Raw genomic sequence first — 17,751 nt, 5'->3', positions numbered from 1 at the left:
CAACAAACGCGTCGCGCGAAGAAATTGCTCCACTTTATTGACCATTCCAACTCCTTGAATTACCGGTATGCATGCACTTTTTCACTAAAGATCAAATGATTTGATTTCCCGATAGGACCCACTAAAACTTTCTCTTTATTGTACAATTACATACGCATCTAGTTTGACTTATATGATGAACAGATGACAGGATAAATTGTATGCTGTGTTGAAGGGAGCATAGGCCGCCAAAGAGGCAGTGAAATCAAATGACATCGGGCACTTCATCATAAAGTCTAGACTTTCAACATACCCATAGCCGATGTAAGGCAAATGAAAATTGACATTGCTGAGATTGAATAAAGAGGAGGTCAATGATTGCATGATGCATGCCGAAGTAGCGGATCTAATAAAGAGGTCATCTTTCCGTTCGGAGCGTCGCGCAGAGTGAATGTGCATAAATACATACGAATCAAGTTCTTTTTCACGCTAAAAAGCATCATTCTCACACTTTTATTCTGAACAAATGCATGCACTAGACCAGTAAACGTGCATCTTTTCTCGATGTGGAATTTTAGCGTTTTGTCTTTTTATTTTTTTCTTATCATTGTTTTGTGTTTTTTTCGATTGAATACAGGGATCAAATGCACAATTGGTTAAACCCTCGATCTTTGTGTGTGTTAATTGAGCGAGTATGGGAAGCGGCATAGGCGGAGTATGTCAAAATGAATATGTGCTAGTTTGCTTGCGTTCTCTCTTCTTCAATGATATATGCCAAGGATACAACAACGTCACTTTCAAGCAAATTACGTGAGCTGAACTTTGCTTCCTGATTGAGTCTTGTTTCTTTCTTCACCATCATCTTACTTCTCCTCCCTTTGCTCGTTCATTGGGTGAAACGATCTCAAATCGTTGCTCATTGTCGTATCGCGCGGTTCGGATCCGATCAAAAAGCCTGCGGCCAATCCCACGTCTTTTAATAAAGCGGAGGCCGACAGAATCTCATTTCGAGTTCCTTTAATCGGAATATTCTGAATCTAAGCACAGCCTTAACCTTATCATCTCTTATCACCATCCATCGCAATGGCCGTCAAGATGTCAAACAAGGCCTTCCTTGCTTCGGCAATGGTGGCATTCACAATGGTCAACCAAGCAAAAGCACAAAGTAGCAGTACAAACAGTTCAACTTCCACAGTTATCTCTTCTTTGGTTTTGAACTTGGTCATCTTCACAGTTGAAATGACTGCTTTCTTCATCTTGCGTCCCAAATTCCCAAAAATTTACCGACCAAAATCATACCTTGGATTGGAAAGCGAACGAGTTGCACCTACTTCTGATTCCTTGTTTGGTTGGATCCCAGAATTCTTGCGTACACCAACTTCAGTCATCCTTTACAAGAACGGTTTGGATGCCTATCAATTTGTTGCTTTCTGTGAAATGATGATCTGGTTCTTCGTTCCAGTTTGGCTTTTCACTTGGATTTTCCTCATGCCTCTTTACGCAGCTAATTCTAGCATCGGAGCACAAGGTTTCAACATGTTCACATATGGTAACGTTGGTAAGTCACGCAGTCAACAATTACGTTTGATCGGTGTCTTGTTCGCCAATTGGATCATTATCTTGTACTGGATCTGGGTTATGCGAAGATTTATTGCCTCTTTCATCAAGAATCGTCAAGAATTCCTGTTGTCTCCTGAACACAGAGCTTCAGCACAAGCACGTACAATCTTGATCACTGGTATTCCCAACGATTTCCTCTCCGAACGTAAATTGTCAAACATGTACTCTCACTTCCCTGGAGGTGTTGCCAAAGTTTGGCTCAACAGAGATTTGCAAGATATGCCTGATTTGTTCGATCAACGTATGAAGGCTTGCAACAAATTGGAAGGTGCCATCGCAAGTGTTCAAAAGATTGCATTCAAGAAGATCAAAAAGGGCAAAGTTACCGCTTCAACTGAAAATAAAGATGCTGAACTTGATCTAGGTGTTATCGAAAAGTATTTGACAAAGAAAGAACGTCCAACACACAAATTGGGCGCTATGGGATGCTATGGTGAAAAGGTTGACACTTTGGATTGGTGCCGTGAAGAGATTCCAAGATTGACAAAAGAATTGGACGAACGTCGTCGTGCTGCTGAAACTGATTACGAAACCTACCGTCCCGCTTCTGCTGCTTTCATCATGTTCAACACTCAAATTGCCGCTCATATGGCCGTAAAGACACACGCACATCATCAACCATACCGTATGGCCAACCATTATCTAGAAGCTCATCCATTGGATGTAATTTGGGAAAACTTGGGCATGAACCCTTACGCTGTCAAGATTCGTACTGCTATCGGTTGGGCAATCACCATTGGTTTGGTTCTCTTCTGGACTTTGGTCACTCTCGTCGTTGGTTTCATTTCAAACGTTACCGGTACAGCTGAGAAAATCAGCTGGTTACATTGGTTGCTCACTATCCCAAGTGTTGTCAGAGGTATTATTCAAGGTATCTTGCCTGTTGTCTTGCTCGCAGTTGCCAACATCCTTTTGGTAATGTTCTTGCGTTTCTTGGGTCGCTTCAGTGGTATCCCAACAAGATCTGGTGTGGAATTGTCGCTATTTGACCGTATGGCAATCTTTAACATTATTCAAAACTTCTTAATCTTGACAATCATTTCTGGTGTTTCAAATGGTATCAACCAAATCGTTGGTGTACTCTCTAAGCCAGCCGGTTTGCCTGGTCTTTTGGCACAAAAGGTTCCAAATGCATCAACATTCTTCTTGTCTTTCGTCCTTCTTCAAGGTTTGACCGGATGTGCTTCTGGCTTCTTGCAAATTGCACCTTTGATCATCTACTATATCAAGAAATTCTTGTTGGCCTCAACACCACGTAAATTGTGGCACATCGAAAACGATATGCCTTCAGTCGCTTGGGGTACTTTGTTCGCTAGTACTACCTTGTTGAGTGTGATCGGTATCGGTTACACAATCATGGCACCAATCATGAACGGCTTCGCAATGGCTGCCTTTATGTTGTTGTTCGTTATGTACAAGTACAACTTTACCTACGTTTACAACATGTCAGGTGCAACTGAAACTGCAGGTTTATTCTTCCCAAAAGCAATCAACTTCTGCTTTGCAGCAATGTACTTGCAAATGCTCATTCAAGCCGTTCTTTTCTTCATCTCTCAATACGCTTACGGTGGTCAATCTGCTATTCCTGAAGGTGTCTTTATGGTGATTTTGATTGTGATCACGATTGGATTCCATTACTTCTTCATTGATTCTTATGGATCTTTGTACACCGCTTTGCCACTTTCTCTCGTTCAACCTGAAGAAGGAAATGTTACAGGCGCAACATCTTCCAACACACCAAATGAAAAGAAAGGATTATTGTCCGACACACAAAAAGGCAATGCTGGTATCGTTGACGCAAACAGCAACAGAGCCGCTTCTGGTACTGCTGCTGAACATGAAAACGGTCACGAAGATCCCGAAGATGCATTCACACCAATCCCACTCAAGGAAAACCAACGCGCTATTTGGATTGCCGATGATGTTTTGGGCTTGGGTCGTGCAGAAAATGAACGTAACCGTTCTGCAGGTATCTCAACAACCATGCGTGGTGCTACCCGTGATGATAAAGGCAAGATTGAAACTGATCTTCACTGCCCACCAGGAGAGATTTTGCTTTAATCTTGATCTCTCTTTCAGTTTGCTTCACTTTTTAATTCTTCTTTCTTCCGTCTTGCATTAGTACATATAATGACGTTAAACTTTCTTTTCTACTATTTATAAAAATCGCTTTTCCTTTCTTTTACCTCGCTTTGTTTATTACCTTTATATCCGCTCTGCAATTCTTGCAAACAACTTACAATCTTTTCTATCAAATTCCCTTGAATCTTATTTCTGACTTTTTCGAATGCAATGAAATTTCAGATCACTTTACGAATACTAAGTTGTATCAATGCCAGGTGGAGGCGGATAAGAATCATAACATTACCGTGTCTTTCCATATGATCTTGAGATGACCGTCACTAAGATGATGGCAGTGCAATGATGATCTTTCTTTAGAATGTGTAAAAGCCACTATTGCTGTGCTATGCTGTGCTTTTATGAATTGGTAGAAGCACTGCATCTCACCTAAAAATTGGATCAAAGCCCTATTATAATCGAACGAGTTGGCACTTTATCAGTTTAAAAGAGATATATGATCTACTACGCATGCTAATCAATCTAATGTATATTAAAAAGCTGTCCAGTTTAGCCTAAATTCATTCAGTAAAATGGATTTCGAGTGATTATATAAAAGCTTTCCTAAGGTGCAAGATGACGTTTTAAATGACCGCGTGATTTTCATAAAGAGTGGCACTAAAGAACTGTAAGAATCAAGATTAATAAACAAGGAACAGACAAAGGTCATCTTCTTTTTGATAGAAAAGGGTTACTCCGCATGCACGAATATAGTACGGGCCTTTCGGGCTAATGGCACTACTTAGCTACCTCTCCCATTCCCCCCCCCTTTTGCTTCATAATCATAAAACTTTTTTGACCGGCGGACATATATAATCAGGTGTGAAAGATATAAACTTACGTTCTTTTTATTCCAACAACTATCATCCACATTTTATATTATATATCAACATGCAAAACGAAGGGAACACAGTCATCTTTGCTCGTGACGATCTAGTCCAGCCTTATTCTGCACAAGAGATCAGCTTCTTACAGCGAAGAAGAGGTGGCGGTGGAGGAGGTCGAGGTGGTGGTGGCGGTATAAGCAGCAGTAGCGGAGGAAGAAGTAGTGGTGGCTCATCATCTTCTTCAAGTAGCGGTAGTAGCGCAGGCCGTTCATCATCATCATCATCATCAACTGCAAGTAAAGGTTTCACACCTGGAAGTGTAAGTGGAGGAAGAAATGTCTATGGATCAACGGGAGGATTTGGAATCCCAAATCGTTATTCGATCACTTCAGGTTCTTTTGTCGGTCGTCAAGCAGGTGGCGGAACACGTAATAATGTTTATGGATCTCCTTATTATGGAAGTGGTTATACCGGAGGTTATGCATCAAGAGGTTTACTTGCCGGAGGAGCTGTTGGTGGTTTAGGATTCCCATTCATCTTTTGGCCTGTCACTTTTGGTGCCTATAGTGGATATTATGGCAGTAGCCAATACAGGAATGGTGATAGACCAGGAGGCAATATGACTCAATATTCTCTCACTCCACCAAGTACCGTTACCAACACTACGGCTAATGAATTCGCACTGTATGGGGACGCAAACAGCGTTGATCAAATCTTCCAAAGTTTAAAGGCAGATTGTGGAGTTCAAAATCAATTGGCTTCAAATTTTACCATCAATCCAAATCAAGCTGTTCAATATTATCGTGGAAGTAGTTTCGCAATCTTATTAAACGGATACAATAACACTCAACCAAATGTTGATGGTGATGTGAGCGGAAATACAACCTCCAGCGATTATTCAGCAACTCCTCCCCCAATCACAACAGTTCAAGGTGTGGATACCAATTACTTCAACTGCCTGAATAGCACGACAGGAAACAATGTTCCTCTCATTGATGGTGCTATGACATTCTATCAAAACAATCTAATGATCTTGCTGCCCGCTGTGTTTGTTACTATGCTCATCAACATTTTCTCATAATGCTTTGTATTTGCTTTATACCATCTTTGCTTCTTATTGCGGAATATATGCTTGCTTACATACCGGTCAATTGGTTGAATGTTTAGTGAATTAAAGTACAGTGATAAAAATACAATATTTGTCTTTAAGCAGCCCTTATTCATCTGGACCATCGTCATCGACTGCTGCTCCACCTGCTGCCTCATTCTGCAGCATGTCCATATCGTCATCAGGGTCAGCTATTCCCTGTTGTTCGTATTCATCTTCAGGGCCAACATAGACTTCTTCGCCGTCCTGTTCATCAAAGACTACGTCTTGCTGATCGTTCATTTCTGCATTTGCGGGCATGGTAGTATTTCGATCTTGATAAGCTTGTATAGCTTCTTGATCAAGTGGAAGATGAGCTGAAATGATAGTAAGAATATCCAGTCTTTGATCTGCTGTGAATCGATCTTCGATTTCTTCCACGAGCTGCAAGGTGAGTAAAGGGCTATACAATTAGTCAACCTTTCGAGAGCATGATTAGCCAACTGACAAACTTACCGGGTACAGCTCAATCTCTGTCGTAGGAGCATGATTGATCAACATCAGTCTTTCTCCTTTGGTGAGTCTCTTTTCCCTCTCGATGATCGTTATTATTCCACCATCTTCTCCTCCTTCGTTCAATCCTGGTACACCTTCAACAGGCTTACCGCGTTCCCATGCATACAGGGCATCCATGAATCGAGGTATCTGGTCGGAGGATTGATGTGCACATGGCCTTTGTACGTTTCGCAAACATTCCAAAACTTCATATTGAATGGTTCGTAAATTTGAAGGTAAAGATTGCATTGTTCTTTCTTCGATTGAAAGTGATTCTGTTCCTGTGTTTGGTTTTATGGAATTCATTGTAGTGACTTTTGTTGATTCTATATTTTCTGAATCTTTTGCCATCTCTGCATTTAGCTTTGTTGATCCAACAGATTCTTCTGCTTTATTGGATGCTGCCGCTGCTGCTGCTGCTAATTCGTCACTCTTTAACACGGCCATTTGTTGTCTTTTACCCATCTCACGTAATACCTGCAATACCTCGAAATCGCTCAGCTCAGCAGCCCGAGCATTTTTGACCTTCATCTTGACTGGTGCTGTCGATGTAAGATTGCAATCGTGATGAGGAAGGTGAAACGGAAGAATGATTTACGCTCTCGGAAATTTCTACTTTTCATTTTCTCCCGATTTCCGCTTCCATTTCAGAAGTTGACTTCACGAACCTCTTCACTAAACAGGAAAATGCTTCCGCGTGGACTGACGCGTATGTTTCGCGTTACTGCACTTGAAGTAACACTTGCATGAAAAGCTTAATTTTTTGTGTTTTGCTTATTTGCCGAGATTTGACTCAGGGGCTCATTTCAAGCTTTAGTGAGTACATACATGAAGGTGCATATAGGATGGTGGAGAAAGTGAGCTAGGAAATAGAATTGATGATATCCCTCTAGATCTGAGAGTTGCTCTTGGCCATCAAGTCATCAGAGACCGGCAATTGGATTCTGGTGGTAACATCTCATAACCGTTGAAGGGAGGTGAGAGAGAAGCATTCATGATGGCATCCTCTTCAACTTCCACAATGAATGTTCTATCCGAAAGAAATCTCAATTCGATCGCATTGCAATCGAATTCAACATTCAAAAGCACTTTTAAGCCTGTTCCACCTCCAAAACCAAACCATCTCTCGACAGCATTCACAGGCACTCTCAATTCAGACGCATTGAAGAGCTACATAAAGCAACAAACACAAAGACAATCGATTGCATCAACAAGCACCACTCAAAGACACTCTCGCAAGAATAATCTGACTTCTTCACAATATGCTCATGACACATTCAGGACCTCAAGAGAAAGCTCAACAGATGATGATGAGGAAGATGAAAATGCAGCTTGGGGAACGGCAAGGCAAACGCCAAGTCCAATCCCGGGCAAACCTGGATTAGTAGATATCTTTGCACCTCTTACGATACCCGGAAGTGATTCGATGAACTTGGATGCTAAGAGTTCGTTTACCATACGACAAGATCCAATAGGAAGAAGTCAAAGAGATACAATCCAACCAAGCATGAATGAAGTAGAAACACCAACAAAGACACGAAGGTCTCCATCTTCATCAACTGATACATACGAAGACGATAAGCAGGTGGCTACAATCAAACCAGGAAAGAATGAAACATTAGGATTCATGCTAAGCGATGGCGAACAGATTGATCCGCAAGGAACACATCTTAGAGAGGACAGTAGTAACACTGCTCGTCAACCTTCTATGATTTGCTCATCAGAAGAAGGCACGATCAGATCCCGAGAGCCTTCAATACTTTCTCGTTTGTCAACATTTGAGGATGACTTTGATGAGGACGATGTCCATAGTCCAGGCAATGGAAGTGGATCTCAGGGATCACATGGAATCGAGCACGAAAGCACACCTCGCAAGAATTGGATGCATGCCCGTGATGGAAGTGCATTTGAACGTGCAAGCCCATGCAGTGGTTCAAAAGGTGGTCTGAGCAGAATACTCGGAGAGAAAAGCAAGATCAACGTATCCAAAACAAGTATCAAAGAGTCCGAAGAGGCGGACACAAAGACAGGTCTGCCTCTTCAATCTCGTGGACTTCCGATGCTCGTTGCCGGTCCTCCTCCAATTCGTCCAAAGAGTGTAGTATTGAAGGTATCAGATATAGAAGAAGGTCAAGCAGAAGCAACGGAGAAAGAAGAAGTTGCTTCAATCGCTACCCCGACGCAAGAAAAGAGTCAGGCTGCATGTGAATTGCGTGTCCCTGACACCGCTTTCTCATCTACTGTGCAGCCAGTCTCAGAGTTAAACGTAGCACAGCCCAACGTCAGTAAATCAAATCTGTCTTCTAGGCGACGGGAAGTGGAAAGAGGTACAGGAAGACAAGCACGGGCTTTATACGAATTTGAAGGTGAACCTCGATTTAATGAATTAAGTCTTGCGCCAGGTCAGGTATTTGAAATTTTGAAGGAGGATGTTCAGGATGGTTGGAGTCTTGCAGCTGCCGAACAAAAGAATGTGTGGACAAAGGGCTTGATCCCTCAAGGTTGGTATACCTACATACAGGAATTCACCGTTTCACCAAATGTCGCCCCTACCAGTACTCAGACAGCCGAAGGAAGTAGCACCTCTCTTGTTGTTCCGATGATACGATCTCACAGTTCCATTAGCGCAACCAGCAATTCGGGCAACCGTGATGAAAGTCAAAACATTCGTTCACGTCAGGATTTGTCTAGGCCTGCATCAGGAGTAGGTCAAATGTCTTCTTCTTTTGCTGAAAGCAAAGGTGCTTTACAGCTTTTGACGCAAATGAAACAACAAACTGGAACAGTGACTCCTCATCCGCAGTCTGGATTCCGAGCTGTGTCTGGATCAAGGATCCAAGCTCCAATCCGTGAAGCATCCGTAGAAGAGGTGCGACCAGAATCGATGGATTTGACATCAAACGACAGCAACATGAGTGGCGTCTCCAACAGTGTATCTGAGCCAAGCTTGACGGCAAACGATGCGAATGTCGGTGCAGATACGTCAATGGAAACAAACGTGTCTACAGAAACCGCATCTTCGTCATGGAAACCGCCAGGAATATTTGGAGGTCGATCGCTGAACAGATTTGCACCTTTCGTCACAAGTGGCGTAGAGGGCTACATTCTCTCTGATCCATCTGCGAAGAAAGCTATCGAGCCAGCTACGGAAGATAAAGAGCAACAATTCGCAATCTCTTACGGCTATCATGGTGGACCTGCTTGGAAGTGTGATGGTGTTAGCCTAATCGTTGAGGTACATTCTCCAGAAGTGCATGTTGACGATCTTGGAAAAGAGTATACAGCCTATGTTGTACACACATCCTTTGTCCTTGCTTCAGAAGAGCAGGCTGAGGTGCAAGACTTACTTTTGGACCCATTCAAAAGACCAGAAGAACCTTCGATGACTTCAAGTGTTTATAGAAGGTTCAACCAATTCCGTTGGTTGGCCAATCACTTGTGCAAATATTACCCATCAATCATGCTCACCTTTCCTCCAATGCCAAGTACCAACCAAGGAGCAGGAAGATTGGCCAGATTTGATGAAATTTTCGTGGAAAGGAGAAGAAGGCATTTACAAAGCTGGCTATCTTGTGTCGTTCGACATCCATCTTTGTCAAAAGATGCTGGCGTTCGGTTCTTTCTGGAAGCAGAAGAAGAAGGAGAAGAATGGTTACAAGCAGCAAAAGAAATGGTTCAAAAGGAAAATCAAATGTTCAGGTATGATCAATTGACTCCTGCAAGTCATATCTTCACTTCTACTTCTCATCCGATGTTTAATTTTGAGGCAAATGAAGCAGAGTTGGAGGCAAAACAAATGACGAAATTCAGCGAAATGTATGAAAGGTGTATGTCCAACGTCAACGAAGGAAGCGGAGTTTTGAACACATACAAAGGCTTCCGCTCGACCACCACAAAAAGTAGCGAATCGTACAGACAGCTATCCTTGTCCATCTTGAGGCTGATCACAGGCTCTGATGCAGGGGATAGTTCAAGTCACTCTTCTAATGCCAACGGAAGTATGATCAAATCACCCTCACGTATGCTAAATCAAGGCTTCCTGCCCCCAATGGGTAATGTTGGCAAACGTGGTCCTAGTGGAGCAACGAACGAAGATCGTGCATGGTGCTGGAGAGAAGGTTGCCAAGAGTGTCGTCGTTTGACAAGCGCAATGCAAATCACTGCAGAGGCTTTCCAAGTGGTAGCAAATGATTATCAATCACATGCTGAGGGTAGCTTGTTTGACGTTCATGATCGAATGCATAATTTGGCAAAAGCGCATCAACAACAACAGCCGTTAATAGAAGTTCATCGAAATGCATTGGCAATGTATAGAGCAGCAACAGGTGAGAAAGCCAGCGAAGATGCTCATCAAGCAACACAAGATACAAAGGCAAAGAGAGCAAGTAACGAAGAACCGCATTTACACTCCAAGGTAGCAGAAGGCATGGCAATCAGATCTGAAACAGTTTTGAATGTGACATTGAGCGAGATGGATCGTATCCATGCTCAACGTGTTCAGGATTGGAACGCACTTTCTCGTGAAATGTTGGACGAACAGATCGCATTTTACAAAGATATTCTACACCATCTACAAACTGCTAGAAGCAAGGTAGGAGATGCATTGGGTACTCCTTCTTCTAGATCGGCAAATCATACAGCAAGCAATAGTCAAACTAGCAATGAAAGTTCTATCTCGACTTCAGCCTCACAAGCACGAGGCCCACTGTTGCCTTCGCCCTATGAAGTGCAATTAGCACATCCAATTGTTATGCCTGCGCTTGAAATGCCCTGTATGCAACTGACCGAGCCGAGTGCAGCTTCAAAGGCAATCCGACCTGTCGCATTGGCGGGAGAAGTGTTGAGCGATTGGCTTGGTGGTAGCAGTGCAAGTAGAATCTTGTAAATACGCAATTCATAGTGTACAATAAGCATACAAGTCATCTTTATAGTCCCCATCCAGCTTTCTGAACTCTCCATAGGTACGTGAACAAGATTAGTCGAGCAGCTAGTGTCTCCAATTTTGCACTTTCTACATTGGCAATGCTAAATCGTAGATCACGATCATCTTGCGCTTCTTCTTGTGGTCGGAAGAATGATCCGGGGAGAACTACGATTCCCACGAGAGCAGCCAAGCCTCTAGCAACCAATTCACTCGGAGTTGATTCGAAAGGATGTCGAACGTATGCATAATACGCACCCGCACTTAGATCTTCCCATCCCAGTTCTTTCGGTGATACGCTTTTGTTGGAGCTAATGTCCTTCAATGATTCCAAAGAGGCGATCAGTTCTGCCTGTCCATCAATCTTGAGCTGTCTTTTCACATCTTCGAAAGTGATCGCTGTCTCGAGGGACGAAAAGAAAGTCTTTCGCCTCTGTGCTAAATCATTAGCGATATCCAAACGCCATTGCTGATGTTCTTCATCTTGAATGCATCTCGCCACTGCACGTTGAGTATCTGTTCTGGGTGGACAAATTTGCATATTGTCCAAGCTTTTTGCAAAGCTGCCAAATCGTGTTCGTTTAATCCCATCTTGATCAACTTCTTCGCTTATCAATAAAGAAGGGTGAGCAATTATCGCTCCTAGACGATGACCTGGAATCGCATATGATTTGGAGAAGGAGTGTATTGAGATCACACAGTCCCGCCAATTCTCTTTGCCGCTCAACTCGAATAGATCATGTGCTTTCGCCAATGGTCGCTGCTTTGATGACTCATTCGCAGTGGCCTTTGCACTTCCGTCTCCTTCCAAGAGGAAATCCCTATATGTCTCATCCAAGATCAGCGCAATATTGTTGGAACGACAGATCTCCGCAAATTCTCGAAGCAGAGAAGCCGGATATATGCTTCCTGTGGGGTTGTTTGGAGTGACAAGAACGACAGCCTTTATCCTAGATTTGGTTCCTTGCGTTCCATTATGTTTGTCTAGCAATTCTTTGAGTGCTTCTGGTTGCGGTATAAAAGAAGGAGCTTTTGTGGACAAGGGGATAACGTTGATACCAAGAGATGCCAAAGTCATTTGATGATTGAAGTACCACGGTGTTGGCAATACGATTGCTTCTCCAGGACTGGCGAGAGAATGAAAAGTGACGGCTGCTGCTAGATTTGCTCCAGCAGTGATGGCTACTTCATTGGAAGACACATCACCTCCGTATCTTTTGACGATGTCTGCAGCTAAAGCTTTACGAAGTTGTTCATCTCCAAACACACCACCATAGCCATGCGTTTCCATTGGTTTGGCATTACGTTCTTCATCCATGCAATCTAACAACCTCTTTTGGGGAGCGTGTCCTGGAACACCTTGAGCAAGGTTGAGTAGCGGCTGCAGTGGTTCAGATGCATTCTTTACATGAAACGGAGATGATTTACTTGGGTAGCTAGCAGCCCATGCCTTGGCCATCGGAACAGGCGGTTCGGGTGTATTTATGCTAAGCTGTTTGTTCAACCCATAAGCGGGAGAAGAAGTTTGGGTAACCGAAGACATTTTGTAAGTGCGGCTATACGAGTTGAACTTGTTGAAGTTTTGCAACAATCTTATAATGATGATACTGTTGCGTGAATGCATTCGAATATGCCATTCGTACTTCTTGAAGACTTCGTAGTAAGAACAGAAAGGCGAAAAGTAACACATTGGTGCCTTTCATCATGCTTTGCATCGATAAGCGTGGGGGGAAGGGTGTACGCCTTCTTTCGACCTCACGCGCCTCGCCGCTCTTTTTCTAATTACACTCTCAACTTTCAAACTCTTCCTCTTCCATCCCATGTCGGAAGAAATAACACGCTTGGCTCAGTCTTGTCAAGCTGAAAGAGTATCCTCATGAGACCTGCTCAGCACATACTTTCGACAGCTCAATTTGTCTTACTTCTTGCTGGTCCAATGCCGTTCTCAGTTTCCAACTGAAAATTTAGCCCTTAGTTTGTCTTTCACACCGATCAGTATTCTTTCGCACATGAAACATATAAAGTTGATCTTACTTGTCCAACAACTTCTTCCTCTTCTATGTATCTCTCCTCCAGCAATCAATCAGAGCTGCTCTCTTAGTTGTTTCTGTTTACGTTTACTTTTAAAATTCATTAGTCACAACACTTCTCTTTCAAAAAGAACGGCCTCCTACCTCGTAGGAAGTATCAGAAATCTTTGTCCCGCGCTATTTCCAAGCATACGATCTTCTGAAAGCATGTATCCGATGTCAATTGGTCGAGAAGCAGCAACGATGAAGTATGAGAAATCCTTGTCAATGGTAAAGGCTTGGCTCAAAAAATTTGATCTCGATGAATCTTTGCTGCTCTTCTTGTCACCGGAGTCTCTCCCTAAACCACTTTTCCTACGCGAGAGTCCTGAAAGACTGAATACATACGTGCTTCAATGCTCAGCGTTTTATCATAGCTATGGTGGCGATAGCAAAAGTCTCTTTGCAGAGTTTAAGGAGGACTTTGAAGACAAGGCACACTTTATATTTATAAAAACTTCGAAAGTCTTCCTTGAAGTACTTAAAAACACTCTACTTTATCGTGGTGTATAAACCGCGAATGTTGGTATATTACGTTCTCAGCTTTCTGCGCTCTGTAAATCTTATTAGCCACTGAGCTGGAATAAGGAAGACCTCAAATAAAGCTTTATGAAGCTGTCGCCCGCTTTCTAAAAAGAGGTTAACTTACGAAAACTTTTGCTAGAAGACTTCTTATCAGCTTAATTATCAAAAGACCAAAAATCAGGAGACATAGCATTACCTAGTGCTTCTGAAGGAAACAAGGAATATAGGCGAAATGAACCTAAGGCTGGTCACGGATCCGAGTCAAGTCGAAAATTAAGGCGCCGAGATTAGATTATTACTTTAAACTATTGATTGATCTAACTCTAAGGCCGTTTTTAGTAATGATGAATAGTGTTCTGCTGCCCTTAATCTTAGAAAGAAGTGTTTCACAATTGAGTAGCTGTAAGCATGCAGACAAAACAGCACAACCCTTGTATATCTTACTCTTCATTCTTCGAATCAACAAATTGAAAATTGTTTGGCCACTTTCTAATTATATTTGATTCAGGAAAGACCTGAGAAGGGACGACCATACCAAAGTGATATACCTACATAAATATGGAAGTTTCAGTGATCTACCTCTTCGGAGCTAGGTCTATCCCTTCTTTCGAGTATCATTCAGAAATCTTTAATTTCTCACTTCTGTAGTACCGTAGGCTCTTAAACTCCTTCTCTAAGGGCAGAAATGTTATCACATATAACTCGTTATTCGGTGTTCCTGTTATGATCACATTCTTCAGGTGTGAACTGCTCAGCACGCAATTTCCATCACCCAATTTGTCTTAACCGTGCCGTAGTTTGATTCTCAGCTGAAACTTCAGCCCTCGCTTCTTTCTTACACCGACTGGCACATTTGTCAATATAATTCTGATGATGTAGGGATGAAAATTCTTCTCCTCTTTATCCATGCCCTAGCTGGTTCCTTTCGCATTTGATTCTTTCTCTCACGTCCATATCCTCGACTTTCTCGATTTCTCTTCCTATTGAATTTATTCATTTCTGCTCGCCCGACAGTCGCAGCTGGACACCGAGATGATTCAAATGACAAGTCAGCAAGTATCATTGTTGAAGGGCTGGCTCAGTAAACTTGATCTTGATCCTTCTCTTCTAGGTGCTCTATCGCCAAGATGTGCGTTACAACCTATGGAGAAGGATTGGCATACATATGAATTCAACACATTCGTACTTGGGAGCGCGATTTTTTATCATAGCTGTGACGGTAGTAGCAAGCGTATCTTCAAAGAATATAGGCAGGATTTTGGAAATTGGTCATATGATAATTTCAATAAAACTTCTAAAGTCTTCCTCGAAGCACTCAAGAACACCTTGCGCTATCGCGGTGTGAATCTAGTCGAGCTTGGTTCAGTACGCTTTAACCTTGGCTATAACAGCAAGCGTGAAGCTGCACCAGATTGGGATAAGGAGGATCTTAAACGAAGCTTCAAGGATCTCTCGCTTGCATTCCAACAAGAAGTCATCGCAGATAAGCTTTTACCAGAAGACATCCTGGCAGCTCTCGTGACAAAGTATTCACAATTGATAGTAAAGGAGGCAGACGCTTCTGCTGAAGAACACATTCAAGATGAAGTGAAAAGTGAAACAAAACTTGAAACATTACCTCTCAGCAACGCAACTGTAAGATCTACCATGGACGTGACAAGATTAGATAAAACTATTGAATTGGACCGTACGAAAGCAGACTGCCTTATTAGCTTCGCTCAAGTCTGGCGCAGTGAGAACGATTACACTGGCGATTTATTTGATAATCTCGATTACAAGATTATTGAATTCAAATGGTGCATGAATATTCTGCAAATTAAATCCGAAAATTGGCCTTGTTGTTTCAAATTTATCCTTCGTAAACAAGCAGACTGTTTTGCTCGTGATAGTTTTAAGGATGAATGGGCATTCGATCAGATGGTAGAAGCTTTGAAGGATCAATTCGAAACAGCTGAAAGAAAGCAACTTCATCGTTTTATTTGGGCAAATATCACGTTCAAATCAGTCGTGAGCGAGAATCCTACAAAGAGCAAGTCAGATAATTTACAACTTCTCATCACAAAATTACGTAAATGTCAATATGCGTTAGGAGGTCAATACGCTGCAGACATTCACATCGTTGACTGTCTGTTACGTGCATGCCGTGATGAACCTGACCTAGCCATGGTTTACGGCAGTATGCCCAAAAGCTTCGAAGCTGTTTGTGCTGTATTCCATAAAGCACTGGAGGGGAACTCACGTTTCCAAAGTACTACATCAATCTTAACGGAGGAGTATAGCTCATCTGACTAAAGGTGTATTGTGGGCGTTTGAGAGCGCACGGCTTCGAAGTTATATGTCGAGGTGCGTTTGGTATCCCAAAGCTTCATTCGTAGATTTACATTCCCAATTCGTTCTCTTAAGACAACTTCAACTTTCCTGAAAATCAATCTCTTGTAATTACTCTGAATTAAATGAATTGACAGAAAATGTTCGTGACAATGAAGAGTTAGCTATAGTACATTTTATTGACGCCATTTCGTCCAACATTACTCGTTGACGTCCATTGACTCGATGCACAAAAGTGCAGCTTGAATGAAGAGGCTGACATCATTCGCATGCATTGCATCTTCCATATTTGATCGGATAGTGGAGCCTTTAATCGCGATTCGATCTGTCAATGTACGTCCGCTTGCTGTTTCGAATTCAAACGAAGACATCTGGCCGCCAAGGGTATCGAAATGGATGATCACTGCAACCTCTTCACAGACTTGCCTGGCAGCTTTGTTGGTGACTGTGTATAATATACGCATGCTTGATTCGGTCGGTGCATCGATCGATTGAACACCCATCAAGCCCTGGAACAGCCTTATACGTGCTCTGTGATCACGACAAATTGCTTCCACTTTACGATCCCTTTGCTTTTCGGCTCCAGCTTTGGCTTCTCGAGCAAGCTTTTCAGCAGCACTCTTTTCGGCATTGAGCCTGTCAACAGTTTGCATGCTGCTTGCCAGCTGTCTCTTTGCACTTTCGATCGCTTTGAGAAGGTTGGATTGATTCATCTCTAAGCTTTCCATTTCGATCAATTGCTCATTAAGAACATCTTCCGCTTCTTCTTGTGTGAATGTTCCGATTGCAGGAACAATTGTGCCATTTTGACCTTTTTCAATCTCTGCTCCAATTCCACGAACAGCCTTTAGCCGAGCAAGTTCAAGCTCAATATCTTGTATGCGATTGAGCAATGTTTGTGCTTCTCGTACTCCAAAATCAAGTTCTTCAAAGTTGCCAAATTGTTCGCAAAGACCTTCGATCTCTTTTCGTATTTCTTTTGCCTTGAGTTTCCTCGCTTGTAGCTGTGCTTTCAGCTCTCGTACCTCTGTCTCTAGCTGACGAACATCAGATACTGTATAAACTGTTTGGGTATCATCATTGGTATCATGCACGAATATTGATCGAGTTTCCTGTTCAAGTTGGATCATCTTTAATCTTCTGAAGTAATCACCAATCGCACGTTCTTCTTCCTCCAATCCGCTTGGCCATTGCTTGAAAGATTCCCAAGCTGGATCGAGGAATGAGTGAATATCCTGGGCATCACCTAGTCCAGCATCGTCACTGTTTGCTCTACGAGAGGGACTTTGAGTTGATCGACGTCGACGTTTGGTAGATCTCTGAAGCAGATTTGACTGTAATGACTTCTGAAGCGACAGCAATGAATTCGATTCAATACGATTGGATAAGCTCTTTACGATTTCTTGAACATCTTCTGTTGATGTGGATGCTCTTTTGCTTTTTCTGCTGCTCTTAGGTTCTGTATTTGCATCAATCTCCCTTAGAGGCTTATCACTACTCCTTCTACTTTTTCGAGCTTGATGAGGCTGCTGTGAAGATGTACTTGCTGAAGACATTGTTGTGTGAGATGGTGTCTAGAACAGAGATTGTTTTGATGTGTTGATTGTTCCAATAGATCAACACCAAATTTAACAATCAACGCGTTTGAGTGGTGATTGTGTTGTTCTGTTACTTGACGCGCCGCCTAAGCTTGTGTAGAGTTGTGAGTGTGTGTGTGTTTAA

The 17,751-nt window shown here is 42.5% G+C and overlaps 7 protein-coding genes across 7 annotated transcripts; 4 read left to right on the top strand and 3 right to left on the bottom strand.

Annotated features, from left to right (window-relative positions):
• Window positions 1-754: 754 nt before the first annotated feature.
• On the top strand, window positions 755-3,907 carry FA14DRAFT_162251 (DUF221-domain-containing protein). The gene has a single exon (XM_025499498.1). It carries the CDS (start codon window positions 1,063-1,065, stop codon window positions 3,658-3,660), a length of 2,598 nt encoding a protein of 865 aa, XP_025352195.1. The 5' UTR covers window positions 755-1,062; the 3' UTR covers window positions 3,661-3,907.
• Window positions 3,908-4,508: 601 nt separating this feature from the next.
• Window positions 4,509-5,701, top strand: FA14DRAFT_162250 (uncharacterized protein). The gene has a single exon (XM_025499497.1). The coding sequence runs from the start codon at window positions 4,609-4,611 to the stop codon at window positions 5,623-5,625; it is 1,017 nt and encodes a 338-aa protein (XP_025352194.1). The 5' UTR covers window positions 4,509-4,608; the 3' UTR covers window positions 5,626-5,701.
• A 59-nt stretch (window positions 5,702-5,760) lies between these two features.
• Window positions 5,761-6,717, bottom strand: FA14DRAFT_149963 (uncharacterized protein; the record flags this gene model as incomplete). The annotated part of the gene is made up of 3 exons (XM_025497418.1): window positions 5,761-6,075; window positions 6,148-6,521; window positions 6,618-6,717. The coding sequence occupies 3 exons, from the start codon at window positions 6,715-6,717 to the stop codon at window positions 5,761-5,763; spliced, it is 789 nt and encodes a 262-aa protein (XP_025352193.1).
• Window positions 6,718-7,028: 311 nt separating this feature from the next.
• On the top strand, window positions 7,029-11,091 carry FA14DRAFT_82225 (uncharacterized protein). Its single transcript, XM_025502954.1, has one exon. The coding sequence runs from the start codon at window positions 7,181-7,183 to the stop codon at window positions 11,069-11,071; it is 3,891 nt and encodes a 1,296-aa protein (XP_025352192.1). The 5' UTR covers window positions 7,029-7,180; the 3' UTR covers window positions 11,072-11,091.
• A 20-nt stretch (window positions 11,092-11,111) lies between these two features.
• FA14DRAFT_181808 (PLP-dependent transferase) lies at window positions 11,112-12,650 on the bottom strand (the record flags this gene model as incomplete). The annotated part of the gene is made up of 1 exon (XM_025501139.1): window positions 11,112-12,650. The coding sequence occupies one exon, from the start codon at window positions 12,648-12,650 to the stop codon at window positions 11,112-11,114; it is 1,539 nt and encodes a 512-aa protein (XP_025352191.1).
• Window positions 12,651-14,733: 2,083 nt separating this feature from the next.
• Window positions 14,734-15,993, top strand: FA14DRAFT_174772 (uncharacterized protein; the record flags this gene model as incomplete). The annotated part of the gene is made up of 1 exon (XM_025500556.1): window positions 14,734-15,993. One exon carries the CDS (start codon window positions 14,734-14,736, stop codon window positions 15,991-15,993), a length of 1,260 nt encoding a protein of 419 aa, XP_025352190.1.
• Window positions 15,994-16,164: 171 nt separating this feature from the next.
• On the bottom strand, window positions 16,165-17,614 carry FA14DRAFT_162249 (uncharacterized protein). Its single transcript, XM_025499496.1, has one exon. It carries the CDS (start codon window positions 17,583-17,585, stop codon window positions 16,230-16,232), a length of 1,356 nt encoding a protein of 451 aa, XP_025352189.1. The 5' UTR covers window positions 17,586-17,614; the 3' UTR covers window positions 16,165-16,229.
• Window positions 17,615-17,751: the final 137 nt, after the last annotated feature.

This window comes from Meira miltonrushii, assembly GCF_003144205.1.
Source record: "Meira miltonrushii strain MCA 3882 unplaced genomic scaffold FA14scaffold_5, whole genome shotgun sequence".
Lineage (NCBI taxonomy): Eukaryota > Fungi > Basidiomycota > Exobasidiomycetes > Exobasidiales > Brachybasidiaceae > Meira > Meira miltonrushii.
Note: the sequence above shows the minus strand (reverse complement) of the source record. Positions and strands in the feature narration are given on the sequence as shown.

Excerpts from the sequence above, each read along its gene's own strand:
- FA14DRAFT_162251 (XM_025499498.1), top strand. The coding sequence starts at position 1,063 with ATGGCCGTCAAGATGTCAAACAAGGCCTTCCTTGCTTCGGCAATGGTG.
- FA14DRAFT_162250 (XM_025499497.1), top strand. The coding sequence starts at position 4,609 with ATGCAAAACGAAGGGAACACAGTCATCTTTGCTCGTGACGATCTAGTC.
- FA14DRAFT_82225 (XM_025502954.1), top strand. The coding sequence starts at position 7,181 with ATGATGGCATCCTCTTCAACTTCCACAATGAATGTTCTATCCGAAAGA.
- FA14DRAFT_162249 (XM_025499496.1), bottom strand. The coding sequence starts at position 17,585 with ATGTCTTCAGCAAGTACATCTTCACAGCAGCCTCATCAAGCTCGAAAA.